Source organism: Electrophorus electricus, chromosome 17 (genome assembly GCF_013358815.1).
Source record: "Electrophorus electricus isolate fEleEle1 chromosome 17, fEleEle1.pri, whole genome shotgun sequence".
Lineage (NCBI taxonomy): Eukaryota > Metazoa > Chordata > Actinopteri > Gymnotiformes > Gymnotidae > Electrophorus > Electrophorus electricus.
The window spans coordinates 17041214-17063761 of NC_049551.1; the positions used below are offsets into that span (position 1 = coordinate 17041214).

Here is a 22548-nt window from a genome sequence, read left to right on the forward strand (position 1 = left end):
TTAGTTTTTAGTCGGGGCGTGAGGATTAAAAACAACAAAACTGAAGCCAAAATGTTTCACAAACCTGCTGAAGTTGAACAATATTCCAAACAATATGGAACGTATAGTGCATTGAGAAAGTATTAACGAGAGGTTTTTGAGTTCAATGTGGTTTCAGTGAGTAAAATAGTTAGTGCACATCTAAATGTTTGACTAATGTTTAACCATTGTTAGGGGGAGAGTGTGGGCCTTTTCTTTAACCACCAAAACAAGGAAATATATCAGCCAATCAAAAATATTCATGCTATTTAACTTGAAACCACAAAGTTTGAAACATTCAACCTCTAAACACAACACCTGTCTCTGTGTGTGTGTGTGTGTGTGTGTGTGTGTGAGTGAGAGAGAGAGAGAAAGAGAAAATACATGGAGCAGATTAGAATTAAAAGTGAAAGGACTAGGGCAAGAATTACCCTCCTGACTTTGACTTTTGCCAGCTGTCATTAAAGTGATGCCAAAATGTCAGATCAAACACATTTGTTTTGGCTACGCCTATAAAGATTCATTGATAAATTATCCTAATTAGAGAGGGTCAGCAATCCAGGACTCTGTTTTACACATGTGATTACTCATTCTGTAACAATTCTGGGCAGTCTCACTATTACATATGGTCAAGTTAAAGGTGCAGAAAGGACTGTTTTAAATAAGATGGATCCTAAAATGGTAATTTAATACATACACAAATGCCAATGCCATAGGTAATGGTAGTGTTATACTGTCAAAAGTACAAAACCAATACCATGACAGTAATGATTTCATCTCCAGCAAATTAAATCTCTTTTATAAAACCTTTATTCTGGGCTTTTTAAAAAAAATTGTTTTAGAGATACACATTTTAAAAACAACAAAAGCCTGCAATTATGCTAGTCATACAATTCACACAGGCGTCGCTGTTAAACATCACTATTCTTGAAAAGGCGCGAAGAAAAGCTCTGTTAGGGGTACACTTGTCTGAGATCACAGAGATTTGGTTTTGCCTATTCCCCACAGGTAATGAGCACATTTAAAGTTAGAAAAATAACTCCATAACAGAAAGGAGACGTGATGTGATGGCTCATCACCCACAAATACAGCATGTCCTGTCAGACTACAGTGCACAGCATCTCAGACAGAGCGGACACACACACAGCAGCCGACAGAAGATAAAACTCCGGCACTCGCAGGCTGTGACTTGGTGTGGAGCATCACAATCGTAAGAGAGGACATGAAGCATGCCAACACAGCCTTGCTGCGTGTCTCTGTAGCTCCAAGCAGAAGTTTGAACATACGCATGATGCCACAGCTTTGGAGGCGTCACCTCCACACAGGGGCCAGTCTCTGAAGTGAGCCTAACAGAGCTTTGGCTAGCGTTGTTTGTTGATTCATCCCAATGCCCAACTTACCTCTTTCCTCTTTCTCTGACGCATAGGATAGGCACCGCCCTTAAACGTCTGTGGACGCCCATTAATTAAAACACCGTCTGTAAACGACCGCAAAGAAAACACGAAAGTTGTCAGACTTTTTTTGGTTTGTTTTGTTTTGTTTTGTTTTGTTTTGTTTTGTTTTGTTTTCTACGATCCCTCCTATTCTAGTGCGTACGAGCCCATACAGGACTTGGCGACGGTGAAGAATTCCGCCTTCCCTTCCCTTTTTAGCGCAGCTGCAGACGTCGAAACCACGCCCCTTTCCTTCAATTCGTCCGCACGAAATACGCGATGCTGCACCGAAGCCCCGCCCACTTGCCCATATAAGGCGGCCGTGCCCATACACGGCGAACAATCGCTCACAGTGTAACCTTTTCCCTTCCTGATCCCGTTTATATGGCACGGCGACTTCCGCTCTAGCTGCTAAAGCAGTGCGATCATGGCGGAGCGCGTTCAGCAGCCCGCAGCCAAACGGCTGTGCTGCCGACCCGGGTACAGCGCGGCGTGCAGGCAGGGCCAGCGGGCCGGCGGAGCGGTGTGCGGCGCCTCGGGGTCCGGCCAAGGGGCGTCCGGCAAAACCCAGAGCCCGGAGTCGCTCTTGGACATTGCGGCGAGGAAAGTGGCCGAGAAGTGGCCGTTTCAGAGGGTGGAGGAGCGCTTCGAGAGGATCCCGGAGCCAGTCCAGAGGAGGATCGTGTACTGGTCTTTTCCGCGGAGCGAACGGGAGATCTGCATGTATTCCTCCTTCAACACGGACGGGGAGGATAGCGCGGCTGCCGCCGACGGCGGCGACGAGAGCCGGCTGCCCTTCCGGCGGGGCATAGCCCTCCTGGAGGGCGGCTGTGTGGACAACGTCCTGCAAGTCGGTGAGTGCGACCAAGCGTCACGGAAAATGCTGAAATTATTCGCCGCCCGAGTTCAGCGCCTCTATAATAAACGTCGTCGGTAGTTATATTCGAGTCACGGTTCAAGTGCGGCCGGACCAAAGCGAAACAAATGAAGGAAATCGATTTGAGTTTACGACGAACAAAGGAAGGAATACGACAAAGGGCGCAACGGGTTTAAATCTCCCAGTAGGGTTAACGTTACATCTCGACAGGGCTGGCGTTTTGTTCCCGTTTAGGCTGGATGTCTAGTTGCCATTTGTTCCGGGAGAAAGAGCGATATAAATATATTGTGAGCCCTTTTCTGAGGAGCGGTAGGAGTAGTTGTGCTTTAGCCCTTTTATCTGTGCCGACTACATATTTGCGCTCCGACTCACGACAGACAGCAGCGCGGAAGTGGAGCTGCGTACCCAGCCATTACCAAGGGCTGCGCAGCAAACGCGTTCGTCGACCCCCTCAAGCGCGTCCTCGGCCGTCGCCGTTGTTCTCCTGTCCACCCGTTTCCTGGAGCCGACGCGGACGAGGCTGCGAGGCTTGTCTGTGCGGTTTGTTTTGCTGGCGTGGGGGAGGCTGTAGGCGGACCGAGGCTGTCCGAGAGCTGCTGGACGAGGCAAATGTCAGCGACATGTCAGGCGTGTGTTGTCCAAGTTTGGGCCTTTCGGTAGATGGATGAAGGGTTTTCTTATGAAATAAGGATTCGCTGGCTGGTTTGTTTTTTTTTGTTGTTGTTCTAAAAGCTACCTATTGGTGCTTTTGGTTTGTGTTTAGTCAGTGCGCATATCAAATAGCCGTCAGGCATCCCCATTGAAATTGGCACTTTGTTCCCATTTTCATGTTCATTTGTGTCTTTTCAGCTTTCTGTCACCCTCCAAAAGGAAGGCAAACAAAAGCGCCTTTTTATTTCTTTTCACTGCTTGTTAAATAGAAGAGATTTGGAAGGGGCGGGAGGAATGGCGATTTAAAGCTGCAGCGTCTCATTTTTTTTTAAAACGGACCTCGTCTTGCACCAGTTTCCAGCTGATCGATCAGACCGTTGCATGGTCATGTGCTGCTGGGGAATATTCAGCACTGGGGTGACAGGGAGACCCGCTTGGAGAAATGAACACCAGTGCGGAAAAGAATTCTGCATCCGTGCATTGTTTCGGGGGTGCCCAGTGCATTCAAACTTCAGTCATCTTTGTTTGGAACCACTGCAGCCAGCTTCCGACGCTGCGATCGTACGTGGTTTCGGGGTAATCCCATTACCCTGTATGGTTAATCTGAATTGTAATGCAGTCCACAATCATAATTCTCTGCGTGACCATTCCCCTCCTCCGTCGGTTGCTGGTTCGGTGCCCTCTCTCCTGAGCCAAAATGGGTGTCTGCTCACAATAACACAAGTTTAGCCCCAGCCTCCTCACTGCTGCAGCTGCCTGGAGGCTCTCAAACAGGGCTCCTCTCTCTGAGATCAAGAGCCCCGTCCTGTTTTCCATCTCACTCTGTGCAATAGCTGCCAGTGAGGAGTACTTATCTTTTGTGTGTGTGTGCACGCGCGCATGCATGCATGCATGCATACACGCTCCTCATTCTGCATTCTAGCAATGGTAAATGACAGGGCTGTGCGCACACACACATACGCGCAGGGAGGGTTTCTTGGCTGATTGCATCCCAGTGTGGAATGCGCTGCAAAAAATAAATCCAACAAGTGATAAATAAAAGATGCAATCTGGCAACCCAGCCCAGGCCGGGGGTGAGCGCCCTAGCTAAGGCCCGGCGACTCATGGGGATTTGTTTGTTGTCATTTGTAGGTATAGATGAACGGTGAATACTGGGTTTGGAAATGCTGTATATATTCCTCTGTAAATAGCTTGGCTTCACTATTGCTCTGGCAGGTGGCCATGATGTCTCTATTTACATCCCAAGGACGTATGAGAACGCCCCCCTCAACCTCTGGAGCTGACAATGCAGTGTGTTTCTGTCTCCCAGGTGTGACAGACACAGGCCTGGCGTGAGAGGGGGTGAACATGTTTCGTATCACTCTGTAGGAATCATTACTATAGCACTTCCTGTGACGGGGTCCTCGAAATGTGTTGTTGTGGAATGTGGACCTCGGGGTCTGTGTGGAAACAGCCGTCGACACAAAAGGGTAATGTGACGCAGGCTTCAGGATGCGATTACCCTGTGGCTGTCGTCATGTTCAGAGCACAGGAGCATGCCGCCGACATTGGCGCGAGGTTCTGTTTGTTATTGTTTACATCAGCATATCGACTAGCAGCAGGTCACACTGTGACCCAAGGGGTCGCAGAGGTCAAGTTCAACCTTCTTTATTCAGCATGCTTCACTACATGGTGTCTTTCCACTCGTTTACTGAGGGAACTGTTGTGCAGCGCTCATTAAGGAACACAAGCTTCTTTATTTTAAATATTTTAAAATGGAAGTTTAGCACTCATAGCTAATTAGCAGTATTTTAGCATTATCAACTCAGATATGTAAGAATATTCTCAGTATGAGATGAGATATTGTGGTTATGCTATGGAGTGATTTTTTTTTTTTTTTCAGGAAAAAAATAAGAGAGAAATTAATTAATGAAACAATATTTTGGCTAATTTTCAAATGTCAGTACATATAAAGTGAAGTTTTGTTTTTCTCATTTTAATAATCACACAATTGAAAGTTCAGAACAAGGACACTAAAGTCCCTTACTGAAATATGTTGACTGTGATCTGTAAAATGAGAGCTTTGTGTGATTGTATGCATGCATGTAACTACATGGTATGAACACACTGATAACACATTCTGCATACAAAATGTGTGGTGGGGGGGTGTCCTGGTGTTGCCAAACGACATTTCTGACATTTTGTACATGGAAGTGCAGAACTTAAGATCTTGCATGAGGATGTTGCCTGAAATGTCAATCACAGGGAAGGAAGCCGTGCGGAGGGGAGAGAGGGGAATCGTCGGAGGGTCTGATGGCTTGTTGCGTGGCAGGAGCTTTGCAGGGAAAGGGAACGTCTGATGGGTGTCTGGTGCCTTTCTGTTTTTGGCTCATTTTGGGGTGAAAGGCCATTTGAATGACTTTTTAAATGATCGTCAGCATCACATGATGTGAATCATAGCCGATTTCTTGAGTAACGTTGGGGAAGCTTTCTGGCCGACGCTGAGATGACGGGAGTTACGACATCCAGGACTGTAAGTGCTCTGTGGCTTCCTGTAGTGGCGGGTCGAGGTAAAGGGATTAGAATCTTGAAGGTTCCTACATGGAGTGCTTGCTGTGTCCTGTCCTCTCTCAGGTTCACCCTCTGGGGTTTAATTAGTTGATAAGGCAGGGTTATCCAGTGGTTTTTACTTTTTGGATGATGATGATGATGATTGTTATTATTATTCCCTCCCTCGCCACTGCTGCAGGATCAGGATTAGATGCTGATGTATGCTGGTTTTGCAATGACACTTGCACTGCTGGCATGGGATTACTGCGCGTGTGTGCGTTTTGTAATGTATATCTTTTTCCTGCACTTTTCTCTTCACAGGTTTTTCATCTTTTAAAAAAATGATTATTGCAAACTGACTTGTGTCTTCAGTCTCTGAAGCGATGCTCCAGAATCCTGCTGTCGTCGTGTTGATTCGGTAACTCTCGGCTTGGCTTTGCACGGGTCTAAGACGCGCAGCGATGTATCCTGGCTGATGAATGCTGGATGCAGTGTTGGTCTGAGCACTCCTAAGTACACAGGCAAGGGTTTTTACCCTGCGGGGCCATCCTGGGCGGGGCGGCGGACCGCGGAAGCGTCTGGCAAGCCCATCGCGCTCGTACCCTGCAGCACGATCATTTCCAGCAGCACTTCAGCTGGAGTGCTGTGACCTCATGTGGAGGAAGTCGAGAGCCGTGCACATTTTCCCTTGGAGTGCTTCCTTTTCTGAGTGACTCCCGAACAGCGAGCAGGCCCCATATCACTCCTCAGCACACATCCACTCTTTATTTCCCTCTTTGTAGGGTTTGTGTTGTGGTTTTTTGCCTCGGACATGACCAGGCTGGGTCTGCATGCGTGACTGGAGATTACATGCCAGCTGTGACTGACCAGAACACGTCTGGCCTTCCCACATCCAAACAGTTACAAGGTATCTGGTCCTCTGGCAAGATGGGTGCATGACATGCCTTCTCAGCAACAAACCGTGTGTGCGCGCAGACACTCTGGTTACTCTGGTGCTAGTTTAAGTACTGCTTAGCTCCTATATTCCAACAGAAAGGTTCCAGAAATGTGTTCTGGAGGGTGTTGACTTATATTTCAAGAAGTTGGGCTTTACGTTTGGAGAGTTCAGGCAGCATTTGAGTTATAGCCTCTTAAATTTTTGATTTAAGGGATCTTTGGAGTTTTGCCCTTTCGGCCTCTACACATGTCATAAACGGATGTTCACTTGAGCAGAGTTGACTGCTTTGTTCTTTGGTGCATATGGAATCCGCCCATAACGCTTTCCGACTGTCCATATGTCGGAGGGAATATTCCCCAAGAACGACTTGGATTCCCAGGTGAAGTAATGAAGAATTGTGTGCCACAGTTGTGTTGCTCTTATCTTGTGTGTTGAATGTTCTGGAATGTAAATCTGGAGCCGCAACACCTACATCTTTGGCGTTGCCCGTGCTGGGTGCGTCTGAAGAACACAGATGGTTTTCCGCACTGTGGAGACGTCTGGAGACGTCTGTGTGGCACTGGAGCTGGAAGAAAATGTGGTCACATCATGGGCCTACATTAGCTCTCTCTCTCACACGCACGCATGCTGGATTAATGAGTTCAAGAAAGGATTGTGGAGATGTGGACCAATAAACAGAGCTCAGTGCTTATTGGAAAGGGCTTTAATGCGTTCCTTCACCCCCACCCATTTCTGATTCTTGTGTTTATCAGCAGTATTTGAAATGCAAATGGAAACTCAATATATTTCTGTCTCACATAATCAATTTTTACTGGAGCTGTTGTGAGCTGTGAATCTGGAGCAGACCTGTGAGGTGAATAGTCCATCTTTCACCTACACGTTCCTGCACTCTCGTGTTATGAAAAGGATATTATTTTCAGAAAAGGGTTTGTTTTAAATACTTCAGCCTTTAAAAAGGAAAGCTTTATGACTGGAGCATGGAAGGAAAATGTCCAACCTATTTTTGTCCTTTTTTACGACTGGGTAAAGACGTGATTGTGGCTTGTAGGAAATGGGTTGAAGTATTTTTCTCTCGGACTGATGCCGCTGGAAATCTCAGGGTCCCGTGCAGGTTTTTTCCAGGTTGTCGTCAACCTCTCCGAGGCGCGCGACTCGAGTTTGCCTTCACTCGAGGGACGCGTTTGTATTTTCTGGCCCCGGCGGTTCCGGTTTGGAAACGCGGCGCCCTCCTCCCTCGGAAAAGGGCTCCCTGCCTGCCTTCCACTCATTAGCCCATGAGGAGGAGGGGGGGGAAACCCGGATATTGTGCTCCGGGTTCCTCTGTCCTTCGGTGGGGGAGATTTGATGAGGGGAGCAATGGGAAGTGCCTGTAAGGGCAGCAGCTGTTTTGGTTTTTTTTTTTCTTAGTTAATATTTAGTTAATCTCTAGACTCCAGACCTGCGGGACTGTTTTCCTCCTGCTCACATCCATCTTCCGCTGATCGGCCATGTCCCCCTGTGCCGTTAACCTTCGCTGAGAGTGGGAAGGTGGGCGGCGTGTGTAGGAGAGAGTGGGAAGGTGGGTGTGGGTGAAGTGAGGCAGGGAAATCGAGCTCACCTTTCTTCAGTGAGGAAGTCTTTATTTTCTTCCTGTGCCACCTCACTGTTCTTCTGGCGTGCCTGCGTGGCGACATCAGGCGTCCCAGCATGCCTGCGGGGCTGGACCCTATAAAAAGGCTGCCCCGTTCTCCCAGGCCCGTAAGGCAGGGAATTACCTTAAAGGCCATATTGCAACCCTTGTCCCTAATCCAGACTACGCCGCGCTACTGGCAGCGGCCGGGTGCCCTGACGCGCGCTGACGCACGTCGCCAGCTCGGCCCGGTGCGGGAACGGGCCCCGAACCAGCACGGCGGGACGCAGAGGTGGGGCGGGGTCCTCAGCGTGGCCCCTTCCCTGCTCCGTATGGCGTGAGGAACAGGGCCCTATAGTGCTGCGGAGCACGGTCCCGGCATGGCGCCGAGGTACCCATCCGTCTTCGGTACGCTCAGGAATTGTGGGGGGACGGGGACGGACGGACGACTTAATCGTTGCTCGGTATGCTGGTGAAGACGATGGCCACATGGCTGGAACTCTTCAAACCCTTTTCCAGAGGCCCCAGAATGCCTGGGCGCACACCCCGGGACAGGCTTCCACATGCAGGCAAGTCCCTAAAAGAGGGGAGGGGAGTTGGTGAGTGCCAAAATTAGTCATTACATGGATAAGCCCTGAAAAGTGACCCATGTGACCAACATGGTCCAAACGCCTGTCCCTGCAACGAGGAATGGAGGGCAGAATGTTGGATGGCTCTCGCCAGGCTCTGGAGGCAACACCAGGTGGCATTTCTTCGTTTTCTTTTTTCTTATCTTGTTTTTATTCTATCTGGCTTTTGAGTGTGGTTAACCCTGCCGAACAACGCCGGGTTGCCAGGATTCCGCCTTCCTGTGACCCAGGGTGCTAGCGCGGGATCCGCTAGCATGCTAGTGACGGAGGCTAGCAGACGGGTCCAGGAGGGATGTGTGTGCACAGACGAGTGTCTGGATATCTGGCAAAGTATTGGAGCGAGGAAGTGCAACGACAATAAAAATGCACTGTCTGTTAATACTGTTAATAGTGTAGCTCTGAGTTCTCTTTCAGGACATTGTATTTTGAAAACAGTTTCAAGTCCACAATTGTTATAGACAAAATCCATATCATGATCGACCAATAACAGACAATAAAAGGCAGTAGGAAAAGTATTGTTTTTTCAGCACGCGAGACACATGACCTTGTGCTTGCCACTGGAGGACGGGGCCGATTGAAACGTCCTGAGTTGGCGGCGCAGCAGTGGGTGCCTGCAGAGCCATGGGGTACAAACTATTGACAGGCCTTTATCATTTTCATTCGCAAGCCGCGGTAGAGCAGAACCGCCTGAGCTCATGTCAATTCGCCAGCGAAACCCAGAACCGATCGAGATTTATGGCGGCATAAGCAAGACGAATGGGTGTCCCGGCCTACCTCCGCAGAGCCCGATCCGAAGCCCGAATATGCCACAAATGACATATTTAGCGCTGTGAGAAGCGTCCGCGCTGATTAATTTAGTGTGGAGAGAGCGGCAATATTGACATCGCCATGGAACCGGTGGCGGGGGGGCTCGCGGTGAACTATAATAGTGATCATAATTCTGTCTGCAAGCCATGGAAGAAGGAGGGGAGAAAGGACCCTCTCCCGCTTGCACTTCCCGAAATGAATAGGAATTGGATATGCAATGCGGTATGACGAATCGCCCGTGCTAAAACGAAGTCTTCGCAGCGAAGCTCGTGATTTAGGCGCTGGCCATTTTATGAGCGTTGATCTAACATTAACAGGCAATACTCCACACTCTAGTGTTATTCTTTTTTTAATTGCTGGATGGGAGGTGAAAGGTATGTTCCGTTACGGCTGGGGCGCCCAATAAACCGACGGTGTGAGTCACGCCCTGAAGTCAGTTATGTGGCCGTCCTTTGTCTCGGAATTAGTCACGTAACAGAATACGCTTTGGCGCTCGCACGCTCGCCGCGGCTTCCTACAGACATCAGCTGCTGAGTCAGCTGTGCTCCCAGGGCAGTTTCGAGCAGCACGAACAGTCTCCCGGACTTGTTTTTCTGGATAAGGATGGAGGAAGAAAGAAAAGATAGAAAAAGACACCAGCATATCACAAACTTCCACGCTCCATTTAAAGGGCACACAGGAAAAGTTGGAGCGAGGCAATGCGCGTTTCTGTCGTCCTGGCGTGCGCTGGTGTGATGTGTTTTGCGTTAGGGGAAATTGGTCTGTGGTCACGCGTCGCACCCCCCTGCTATAATGGCAGCCCACTGCAGTAAGTGTGCTGTGACTTTGACAGCCTTTTAAAAGTTGAGTCTGCCACAGCTGTGCTAGCCACACACACACACATTCACGCTCACAGCTGCCGGGAGGGGCATATGTGGCAGTTACATCTACCTTTGTGTGTATATCGAGACCAGTGTGTTAAATGTTGCTAGATTGTGACTCCCTGCCTGCAGACCAAGAAAGGCTTCAGCAATTTATAGTTAATATCACATTAAAATATTACAAATTTGAAAATGACACACCTGAAGGACACAACGGTCGTTTTGAAATCATTCTCCTCAGCTCTATTGATCTGTGACCTCACTTCCTCAAAAACATCCTAGCCCATGTGACAGTATTTGTGTAATGAGTGGTCAGCAGGAGGTCCTCGGGGCCCCAGGGCCCCTGGAACACACACACAGTGACGGATCTGTTTGTGTTTGCACCCACAACTCTGTCTGTGAAGCCTGGTTGCATGGGTTCACATTCTTGGTAATCTCGTCTATCCGCGGCCTAGAACCGACTGCAGTGCTTGGGCCCCTGTGTCGGTGTCCTTCAGTGAAGGGAAGGTCCTTGCCGGACTTTGGGAAGTGGCCACGAGCACCTCTGGTGCTGATCCCGCGCTCCGACTGGGGTCCGACAAGCCGGCGGCTGCCTCGTTCGCCTATGGCCCCTGGACCGCAAGGCTTGGCGCCGTACTAAACCCCCCAAACCTCAGCTCTAAAACAAGCAGCTCCACAGCCTGGCATCATAGCCTGCGCCATCCCCCACGCTACCCACGGCGCGTTTCAGTGGGCACAACGAGAGCTTGGCGGCTCATGCCATCCATACCAACGGCTCCGGCTGCATGTTGGGCCTCCAGATGGACTGGTGCCACCAGCCCCTCCGCTGGATCTGCGCTCCGCCTCCGGACATCAACCTCCACCAGCAGCCGAGAAATCGCCTCCTTTGATTGGCGCAAGCAGGAGCACACATGTGCTGCGGGCCTCTCGCGCGGCGTAATCCTCATTGTCTCTAACCTTCATCCCCAGCCTGGTGCGGACCGGAACATATGTAGCCAATCGCCGATCTAGACAGAGTCATAATTCTGTGGTCTGCGTCTTGTGCTTTGAAAAGGATCCATTTCCTCTGGCAGGGACTGCAGCTGGGTTTGCGGCAAGACCCAGACCAGCCGATCCTGAACCCCCTCCTCCGGGCTGGCATGCGTGTCTAGCGGGATTCCTCACATGCATGGCTTCCCCCCCCCCCCCCCCCCCCCAAAGTGACAGTGACCCTGGTCGGTTCTCTGGGGATCGATCTTTTCTTCTGTGGCCTGTTGTGCAGTCTGGGCACACCTGTTGGGAGCCTGGAGGTCGCGGGTCGAATCTCAGGGGCTACCCAACCCCCCACCGACCCCAGCAAGGGCTGGTTGGTGCAGGTGACACACAAGCAGAAAGTCTCCATATGGAGTACAGATCGGGGCTTCACAGTGACTGCTGACGGTCGTCTTCTCGAACAGCCGCTTACCCCCCCGGCCCTGCGCTGACCTTCTCAAACACATTTGTGCGGTTTGCTGGGTGCTGGAATTTTTGGGGAGATTGTGGGGGGTTGCTCACTTCCTCCTGTGCTTTTCTAGTCTTGCATCTCTGTAGTTGCATCATTGCATCATCAGCGCTCTCTTGCCTTGCTGATCGGCGTCCGTGCATTCCACAGGAAGGTGGGTCGTGCTGGAGCAGTGGTTCACCGGGCTCATTCCCGGGAGACTTCACGCTCTGGCCAAGGTCAAAGGGCTCGTGCTTGACCTTTCAGACGATGTTAACCCCTCGTCTTCTCATGATTAGATTGTGATGATGAGACACTCTCAGCTGGTCTGGCCCTCCTGTGGTCGTCTCTCCCTTTTTAAAAATTCAGAGAAGGGAGTTGGTTATAGATAAGGATGCACACATCATCCACCCCACCCCAGCACTCTCTCATCATAAAGCTCTTCACAGCTCGATTAACCCGTTAAGTGTTTGTCCTTGTAACAGTACACCTTACAGGGCCTGAGTGCTGTGCTAGCCACACTTGATGCCGCCCCCATGCCGTCGGAGGTGCTTACGCTATAATCGCCACACCGCGGTCTGGATGCACTATAGTTTCAACATGGGCTTTCCCCAACACCATAGCAGTGATCATGACATGTACAGAGATTTTCTCTAACATGTAAGCATAATCTCCTGTGCTACAAAGATTAAGAAGCAAAGTGTGGATTGGCTGACCGTGTGTGCATTCGTGCGTGCGCATGCCAGGTGTCGAAGTAAAAAAGGCTGGACTGGCAGCAGTAATTCCTGCTTTGTCACATCTGTGGTTATTGATATTTGAAACTTCCACAACAGGCTCACACAAGTTCTCCAACATGTCCAAATCGAGCCTACAAAAGCCAAGAACCCATCAGGACAGAAGTGAAGTGTGTGTGTGTGTGTACACAAAAAAACAAACCCCTCTCTTTGGCGTGGGCTAAGTCCGGCCTTTGCGTCCCCCCTGTGCCTGGGTCATGCTTTGCTTCGTGGTGTGTCCCTGCAGCTGGCCATGGGAGCAGCTGACCAAACCCAGAGCCCATGAGGCTTGTGGGAAGCCCTGAACCATCAGTCAGGAGGGAGGGCCGCGGGGGCCTTGGCTATGGCCTCCGGTTTCTGCAGGTTGGGAGGCAGGGACACCTGGAAGCACACAGCATTCACAGGCACGGAGACGCTCTCCTCTCACACTGAAGCACAAAGTGGCCTGGGAGCCTTTCAAATGTCCCAGGGCTGAGGAAGGGGAGGTGCCTGGCCCCCACCACACACACTCGCGCTCTCTCTCTCTGAGAAGACTCCATCGTTCCCACTAGATCTCGCTTATATCTCCTCTGGTTTCGGCGCACACAGACCTGACGTCCTGGACGGAGTCCTTAAACACGAGTCGTTTCCTTCCCTGTTTATGGAGTCGGCGGTGGCGCTCGGTTCTTGTCCATGCGCGCCAAAGAACGGCCGCGGCTGAACTGAGCGGCTCAGATGGCAGTGTGTTGTGGAGGGGAGGTCGAGGATCCCTGCCGAGCTTCAAATGTGGCTCTCTGGCACTTGCAGCCTCAAAAAAGAATAAGAGAAAAGAAACAACATGGCTGACTGCTCCCGCTCGCTAAGTGTGTTTTCATTTGAGGAAAGCAGACTGCTGCTAGCGTTCCGGCTCGGAGCAAAGCCGACAGCCGTGCATCCGAGGTTGCTCAGCGGCTCTGGGTTGTGCGCCTTTCGTGCCTCGGCCCGTGTTTAATCGCCCCTCCTCCCCCTCAGACTCCTTCTGCTCCTCTCATGTCATGCCACAGTGCCTGCACCTCGCTGACACACTGTACATCTTTTTGACAAAATCAGCTTTTATTGACGATGAGCCTTTGACGTTGTTGGCTTTGCTTATATAATTTGTGTACTTGTGCACACAATCGACGCGGACGTATGTGGGATAGGCATTGTGGGAATGGCGCTGGCTAAAGCCTGTTGGAGGTGTTCCTTCCCACTGAAACGGCTTGAGTGTGTCCTGTATCTCTACCCTCCCCCGCGCCTCCTTTTCAGTTGTCTGTCTCGGCTGCGTCCAAAAAAACTGAAGTGCTACTTGTGGAGTCGCCGTCGAAGCTGGCGTCCTTGAGAACCTAGCGGAGAGGAAGAGGCCCTTTTTGAAATTCAGACTCGAGTGTCTGTTTCGACCCGCGTCTTTGCAGGCATTGTCTGCAGCCCTGGTGAGAACCTGGAACCGGGGGAGGGGTGTGTGTGTGTGTGTGTGTGTGTGTGTGTGTGTGTGTGTGTGTGTGTGTGTGTGTGTGTGTGTGTGTGTGTGTGTGTGTGTGTGTGTGTGTGTGTGTGTGTGTGTGTGTGTGTGTGTGTGTGTGTGTGTGTGTGTGTGTGTGTGTGTGTGTGTGTGTGTGTGTGTGTGTGTGTGTGTGTTGTTTCGTATGGGACTGCCCAATCGGATTTGCCTTTAACTGTAAGATGACCACTTGTGCCACTGAAACCTCGCGTCTCTTCAGCAGATCTGGGAGCCGTGATATGACTGCACTGGTCGCCAGATAACAGGATGGAATGCGGTCCTGGCCCCACCCACACACCCTCGCTACTGGGCTGGAGGGGCAGAGTTAAGGAAGTGCTGCCTTCGCCCTTTTTCACGCTCCTCCTCTGTAGGGAGAGGGAATAGTATGTGTTGCGTCAGGAGAGGAGGCCCTGTGTGCGGGGGCCGGACCTGTTTCGGCACCTGATGACCCGTCGGTAACGCTCCTCTAGTTCCTGTTTCTTTCAGCCTGTTTACACTCTGGTCTCAGTGTGACCACCTCTTGGCAGAGGGAAGGTAGCTCGGTGTTCCACTGTGGTAGCGCACCGCTCTGGGGGGGTGTGGAGATATGGGGATTCTGGGAGCTTAAAGGTGACTGGTTGGGATTGGGCCTGACTCCGGTGTGGCAGCTGTGAACCAGTCAATGGCTGCCACTGGGGGGAAGAGGAAACTTCACACCAGCTAAAACCAGTACTTACAACGACCTGTTTGTGCAGTCAGAGATGAATGAATGAAATAAACAAACCAAAATGAAAAATGTGCAGATAATTAATGGAAATTCTCAAGTGAAGATGATTTCTGTAGCATTGTTTTGAGACGCTTTGACGCAACAGAATCCTTTTACTGTCAGCACCGTTTAAAGGGAATAAAGTGAGCTGTCATAGAAGGATGTAAGTCTGTCTCGCTCAGCCGTTTAGCAACAGTGAGTGGGAAAACAACTGCAAACTGTAATCCATTATTCTGAGGGCTATACAAGAGGGGATGGTGGCATTAAAATCGGGATCTGGAGAAGGACTCCGTCAGTGCTGGTGAGAGCCACCCAAAACAGAAATCCGGTCAGTGGTGAAATGGGTCATCTGAACTGTTAATGAAAGGTTACATGTTTGGTTTTCTTTATTTGTTTGTTTTTGTGGGGTTTTTTGTACAAACTCCCGAGCTAAAACCTTTCCTTCCAGAAGATTTTCTGCTTGCCAATAAGGTTGTAGGTGAGCTGATGTTCTAGCTGTAATGAGTATCCAGACATGTGCACTTCATTTTGAATGACCAGGTGATGTCATGTCCTGTTTGTGGGAGTCTGCATGTTTAAGGTTGCGTAGTGCGCGTCTGCTGTTTGAATTCAGCCCTTGTATGTGACCACACTTACCGGAACGGAGACACAGTGAGCTAATCCCTTTGGTTTCCAAGAACGTCTCGAGTCCCCTGTTTTCCAGTCAGGGCCCTGATCTCTCGGTACCCATCAGATGAAACGCACTCTGCTCCTTAACCAAGATCAGATGCTAATACTCATACATCTCTGACCATAGCCGGGCCGATATTGGGTAACAGTGATACGTGGTTGCGGGTGGAGTTATCTGTAATGGAGATCGTTTCATTGGTAATGTCATACAAAAACTAACTAACAGTTCCCCTGCAGTGTGCCCTAAAGCCTGTTACACGCATGTACATTAATTGATGTTCCTGCTTGCGTCATGCGTGTTTCTCCACCTCTGTTCCGGATGGAACTTTTCCAAATATGCTTTACGTTTGTAATTTGGCATTTCCCATTGATCTTTCTCCAAAGTAATTCTATAACAGAGTCATCTGTGGTTTAGTCTTTCCAAGTTGAAGAGATCCGAATCCATCAATCTGGCCGGCTATGCGCTGATTTCATTCTTTCATAATGAGCGAGTCACTCTGACCTTTTTCCTGCCAAGTCTGCACTTTGAGAGCTCCTGCCCCAGAGGCCTTGGCAAAGCCTGTCACGTTAAGTTTAAGCCTTGGACTGTCACCTGACACACGGAGCCGGCAGAAGAGCGTGGCGCTTCACTGGCCAACAGCAAGGAGACTGTCTCCTTCGTCCACTTGGGCCAAGGGCCTGCTCTCAGATATGCCAAAAGGACGTTTTATTTCCATGGACAGATGGAGCTGCTCTTCTCCTTTTAACACAGCCCTGTATGGAGGACCTGGCCACGGGCCACGGATCGCTCTTGGCTGGGTTTCCAACGACTGTAATGGTCATAATTAGACCCAGAGTGTCACCGGAGGTCTCTGTGCGCTTGGAGGAGGCGCTCCGGTTTTTTTGAGAGGGTCGCCACATACTGTCGGCAGTATGGAGAGTCCTCGCTATAGATGCAGGAGGGAATATCGTTAATTAGTGCCTTGAAAAGTGCAATAAGTGCCCTCCCCCTTGTGGTCTTGTAGTTTGCTGAGCAGTTGGAGATTACTCGTCCCAGTTCGGGGGGGCGGGGGGATCCTCGCTGACCTAATTTGTGGTGGGCTTCCCTCTGTTGCCCCTCCCCCTGATCCTCCACCTCTCATTGTTGTAGTCTATGGAGAATTCATTACTGGCTGGATGGTCATGGACGCTTGGAGCGCTCCTTTGTGGTTCCTGCATGCGTCTGAAGGCCTGAAGAGCAGAGCTGGAGGTGCCTATTGTTGTCAGATCTTTACCCTGAGAGCCTCTTCCATTGACAATTACCTTCTGTGTGGGTTCCCCCACCCTTACCCCAGCACTGAGCCCTCCGGGTCTTTGCATGTGTGTCTAAAGGAGTGACTGGTTTCTCCATTGTGGGCTGAGCCTACACCAACCTTACAGTGCACACCTAACCCTGCACATTCAGGACTGCACAATGGAGGTCTGGGATGGAGGCCAGAGCAGGCTTGGGGCGGAGATGGTAGCATGGAGGGGTGGGTGGCTTTTGTTGCTAGGCCTGAAGCAAATGGCAGGTCTGTTCGCAGCAGTGTTGGACTCGACAGTCTTGCCACTGCCGCTGGCGTGAATGGGCCAGGAGACAGAGCTCCATATGGGGCCACAGAGGGCTGGCGGTTTCCAGCCTTAAAGGCGTGTGTAGTTGCTGGGAAAGCAGCTTTCAACTGAGCCATTGGAATGTGGAAACACTCCAGCTAGTGGAGTGAAGCTGAACTGTTTTCAGGCAAGGCTATTGTGGCACAGTGTGATTGAGCCGTATGCGTAGTAGTTTTTAATCAAGAACATCTATGAAGTATTCATCATATTTTAATTAATATAGAACTGAATTGCCTGTATTGAGGCCTAATTGTCTTTGGAAATGGAATTCTGTTTTTCTTCATGTAAGGGTGAATCCATGGAATACCTATACAGGCCAGGCAAGCTTCGTTCAGGATGGCATTTCAGTCTTAAAGATGTTCAGCTAAGATGGCCATTCTTGTTGGTTTTTTTTGTTCCCTCCCCGTGCCCATATTCTGTTTGAAGAATCTCCAAAACAAGAATGCTAATGCTAATGTTCCTAAGGGGCACAGACCCCAATTGCCATTATGCAAACATCTAAGCTGCATTTCTAACACGCCAGTGTGGCTTTGGTTGAGCTGTTTCTCCTCTAAACTTGTCCTTTAGCTTTGCCTTCCTTTCTTGTTTGCTAGGAGCGTCCTGCCTGTTCGCATTTCTGTTTGACGTCAGTGTAAACAGGTTTGATGGGGGTGTGTGTGTCTGCCGCGACAGAGAGACGCTGCCCAGCAACGGATGGCTTGGCCGCTAATTCCGTGGCACGATGGTGCAGTCACGTCAGTTACCATCACACATGAGGGCCCCGCCGTCTGTGGGCGTCGCGCTGACAAAACTGGGTACCGGCTTTGCGGTGCCGATGTTGATCTCCTGCCGGTGCAGGTTTCGAGGGCCGGGCAGGGACGCGTTCTGTGACTCCGGCGCCGCTTTGCCTCGGAGACATTTCTGCCTCTTTAAAAAGCCGTAATTATCAGAGCCTTCAAGTGATAACTAAGTAACTTCCCCGTAGCTCACGACAGTTGTTTCCGACGGTCCCGAATGCAGGCTGGGAACGCCACGGGGATCGCTGCCTGTCCTGTCACGAGCAGCTGCCTCCCTCAAGCGTGGGGCAAACGGGGCAGGACATGAGGGGTTAAAGGCTGATGGCTGGGGCAGCCGGCGATATTATGCAAGCTGTTAAGCAAAAAAGGAAGTGCATGACAAAATGCTGAGCTCAGAGGTCTGGCATCTGGCCAAGGCTCAGCTTCGACTTCTCCACAGCTGAGGGCTTTTTTCTTTCACACCAGTAGGCTTGTCTGCTGTTTAGGAATTCTCTCTCCCTCTCTCCCTCTCTCTCTCTCTCTCTCTCTCTCTCTCTCCCTCTCTCTCTCTACCGTCTGCCTCGCCCCTGCCCTCCTGTGGCCGTGACGTCAGCAGCCGTGGAGGCGGTTCAGCCCAGGGCCAGGCACGGTCGGGGTTGGGCCCTACAGGGGAGCGCCATTTGTTGATATTTGTTGATGTGTGCACGATTCAGGCAGCTGAGGGGGAGTGTATGTGTGTATGTATGTATGTGTATGTATGTGTGTGTATGTGTGTGTATGTGTGTGTATGTGTGTGTATGTGTGTGTATGTGTGTGTATGTGTGTGTATGTGTGTGTGTGTGTGTGTGTGTGTGTGTGTGTGTGTGTGTGTGTGTGTGTGTGTGTGTGTGTGTGTGTAAGTGTGTAACGTGTCCCTTGTGGCCAAGGCATCAGCTGACTACAGAGCAGCGAAGGGAAACAGAGGAGGGAGGAACTCCTCTGTGTGTGTGTGCGTGCAGTATTAGTCAGGTTTTCCAGTCAGTTAGTCTGGGTGTGAATTCCAGGCATGCTCACTGAGCGAGTGAGAAGTGAGAGCTCTGCTGTGCTGATCGCTGCACATCGGGCTGCTGATTTGCATACGGAACATCAGCACATGCTCAGATGCTCTGATGCCCTTCTCCAGCTCGGCCTGCCTGTCCTGCCTGTACGCGTGGGACTGCACACGGAACAGAAATGGCTCGTTAGGCCGGGCTGCCTGTGTCTAAATCTGGATGTTGCTGAGATTGAGCCATACTGCACTGTTCCTGGACCTGTGACAAACCGCTGCCTGACGCACACGACCAAGGCAAAACCGCGCCGGCGCTGACGTCTCCTCCGACCCCGCGGAGTGTCTCCGTCTCTTCTGGTCTGGAGGGCGCAGCTCCGGAGGCCGTTTTGGAAGGAGCGGTCCAGGGAGGGTCCCGTGCGGAGAACCGCAGCCCGGCCCCGCCCCAGGCCCCGCCCACGGCCCACGCCTCTCCTCCTGGGATGTGGACTGGCTGGGTGCCCTGCGTCCACACCACCCGCCTGGATTCCTCCCCAAACATCCTCAAAAAAGAAAAAGCCGTGGGGGGAGGAGGAGGGGGGCGGTCCTGTGGCGAGCCACTGTATCTCCTAGCGACGGCTGTCGTCCTCTCCATGACCCGTGGCTTCCGCTAGCACTAACACAGCTAGCACTCATGGAGAGCGATGAAGAGGCGCATGCGCTCAACGCGCTTCCCAGTTAATGGGTTTCCACTTTCCTAAGCCACAGGGGTTCAACAGAGGTTCTCCACCCACCCCCACCATGATGAAGTGGATGTGTGCGCTGGGTAGTAGAGACCTGGGTTGTAACTAGCGCGATGTTCCCACTGCTACCGTTCTGAGGGACGATGACGTTGGCCGTTTCCTGTCGGCTCGCGTACTGGATGGTGCGCGGATGCAGCCTGGAAAGTGAGAACTGAGGGTAGACAGTGGGTGGAGACAGTGGGTGGAGACCAAGGCAGGTTGGAACTCCCACCCAGCGCGCTCTCGCACACGTGTTCTTCAGGCCTGGTTTCCTGTTTCGGCCTGTAATGCGAATCGGGGCCCTGACTGCAGCCTGCCCACACTGTACGTGACCTCAGGGACCACCCCAGGAAACAGGTGTAGGGTTGGTGCTTGTGTGTGTGCGCGTGTGCGTGCGTGCGTGTGTGTGTGTCCAGGCAGGGGGCTATGCGTTCTCGAGCAGTAGCTGTGATGACTGCTTCGCCCCACCCTCCTCTGACTCCTCTCTCGTTTGTTATGGGAAAGCGATCTGGTGAGCAAACAGAGCTGGGAGGCCGGAGGTGGAGGTGCAGAAGGTGGGAGGTCCTGCCAGGCCAGCCCACAGCTGTGCTTTTCCAGGGGAGGGCTGGCCCTGTACTACACTGTTTACTGACGGGACCACACGCACAGACCCGCACCGCACCTCCGTCGGCTGTCCCGTCGCAGAGCGCTGGATTTCTATGAGGCTCGTGTGTCTGCTGCGTCTGAATCTACCACATGGTCCATCCCAGCCCGGACGTTCCGAACGACACGCTCAGAGCCGTATGGAGATCAGCGGCGAGGGGCCATTACGCTGCCCTGAACACGGCGCCTGCTGACAGCAGTGTTCAACCTGCAGGGGTTTGCCTTTCACTGGTCAGATGTAATTCCAACCCCGTGGAGCCCGGACCATTCTCTGGGCGTTATCAGACCTGACCACGGCTCCGCTCCCTTTCAGGAGCACAGCGCGGCCGGGCCGATCCAGAACACAGGCCTGTGGTGGACGGGCAGATCTGATGCACCTTGTGACTGGTGTGCATGACACAGCGATGGAGCAGTTGCTTGCTCGCTTGGGTGGTGGATCAGGGCTTAATTGGGTGCGGTGGAATGGATGATTTCTTTTTATGTTGGCAAAAAAAAGAAGAAACCTGCAGCACTGTTGTTTGAGACATTAGAATGGGTTGCCGGCGTTTAAAAGCAGAGCTGAGGTTGAGATGCAGTTGTCCCTGGAATGTAGATGGTAACAGCAGATAAAAATGGGAACAAGTTTTAAACTTGGATTTGCTCCAATGCCTGTTCCAAACATGTCAGTTGTTTGCTGGGAATTTCCTAACTCGATTCAATAAGTATTTGGGTATGGACAATTTAATTTACAAACATGTCAACATAACCACATTGTGCAGAACACTTATTTAGCAGTATCAGTCTTATTACGTTTACTACAACTAATGCAAGAATTGAGATTGTGGAAGGAATTTGGCTTTTTACAAATGCTTTATGATGAACTAGCTGATCTGAGAACTTGTGTGACTAAAGACTTTTTTTTTCCTTCATCTGTCTGTTATTGTACTGTGGGTGATATATATTTGGTTACAGGCGTTTGATTTCAGGTGGACGTTTCTCGGGAGCGTGCTAGCGTGCCAGCAGTCCCTCTGTCCTGCGATGTTGGGGGCGGGGTCGCGGCTGCGCCAGAGAGATGCTTTTGATGTGCTGTCTCGTGTTTGGGTGGTCTCGAGAAGAAAACAAACCGGTTTGTGTAAGACGAGCGTCAGCCAAGCGCAAACTACGGCACAGGCCGCTTGGGTTTCTGGGACAACACAAACCAGGGCCCTGTGCTAAAACTGGACTCTCTCTCTCTCTCTCTCTCTCTCTCTCTCTCGAACCGTAAGAGCTCTGGCAGGGTGAAATGTCAGTGTTTAATAACTTGCACATGAGATCCTCTGTGTTGAACACTGATGATGTCTGATCAGGAGAAATACTTCCTTCTGTTTTGCTGTGGTTACAGAAAACACATAAGCCATGATGCTTCGGTTCGTTATGCCCTGAGACCTCGAGCGTCTGCTAAAACAAAGGTGGTCGTAAACTGGGCACTGTTCATCGGTTGTTGCTGGTGCAAGACCTGTGCTGCCAGTGGCCAAAGGGCTGTTTTGTTTTGTGTTATGTTTATGTAAACAGAGTTTTTCAATTTGGTGCTCTCAGTCAGTGGTTTGGCAACAGTGCAGATGGGGGGGGGGGGGGGGTGTTTTATGTTCTGCTCTGGTCCAAAAAGGTAAACACCACAACACGTCTCGCATCATTAGGCTCTGTGGGCCCTGGGCTTCAAATCACGGACACTGTCCCCAAAGCAAACACTCCCTCGCTCTTGTATCGGACTCCTGGCATAATGGAGGCCACTTGCTTGTTTATATTAGCAGTGCCGTGCAGTGCATTGTGGGTATTCCTGTGAGAACCAGCAAACTGATGCGACCGTGCACACCCCCTAGCCTGCACTTGCATCAATAACCTGACATTCCCAATCTGTACTTAGGAAAGGACTTTGTATTTCTTTTCATTGTATATATACTGCACTATGTGGTGTAAACTTCACCTAAGGGTAACTATCCAGTATCTGAATGTCACTGCCTCACCTCCCTTGTTTATTACTGCTAGGAGAATGGCGGCGCCGTAACACACAGGGTACTGTGGAAAGACAGAATCTTGCGCGCCAGGCTCAAAATTCCAGATAATTAATTCGGCCACATAAATATGATAACCAGAGTGAAAATGAAGTGATTTAGAGTGCTGAAGAAAAGATTGTGAACACCACACCATCTGCTTCCTGTAACTCCAACCTTAGGCACGCTGAGGGCTTTTATTTTAGTCACTCTGGTGGTCATGTTTTTGGAGTCGGTGGGAAGCATTTGTTTGTG

At 50.9% G+C, this 22548-nt stretch overlaps 1 protein-coding gene across 1 annotated transcript in view; it reads left to right on the plus strand.

The window, feature by feature from the left end:
* The first annotated feature begins 1878 nt into the window (after nt 1-1878).
* zswim6 (zinc finger, SWIM-type containing 6) overlaps nt 1879-22548 on the plus strand; it is a 39294-nt gene continuing 18624 nt past the window's right edge. Inside the window, exon 1 of the mRNA XM_027020559.2 lies at nt 1879-2305. Coding sequence (XP_026876360.2) covers nt 1879-2305 — 427 coding nt within the window. The remainder of the gene's footprint in view (nt 2306-22548) is intronic.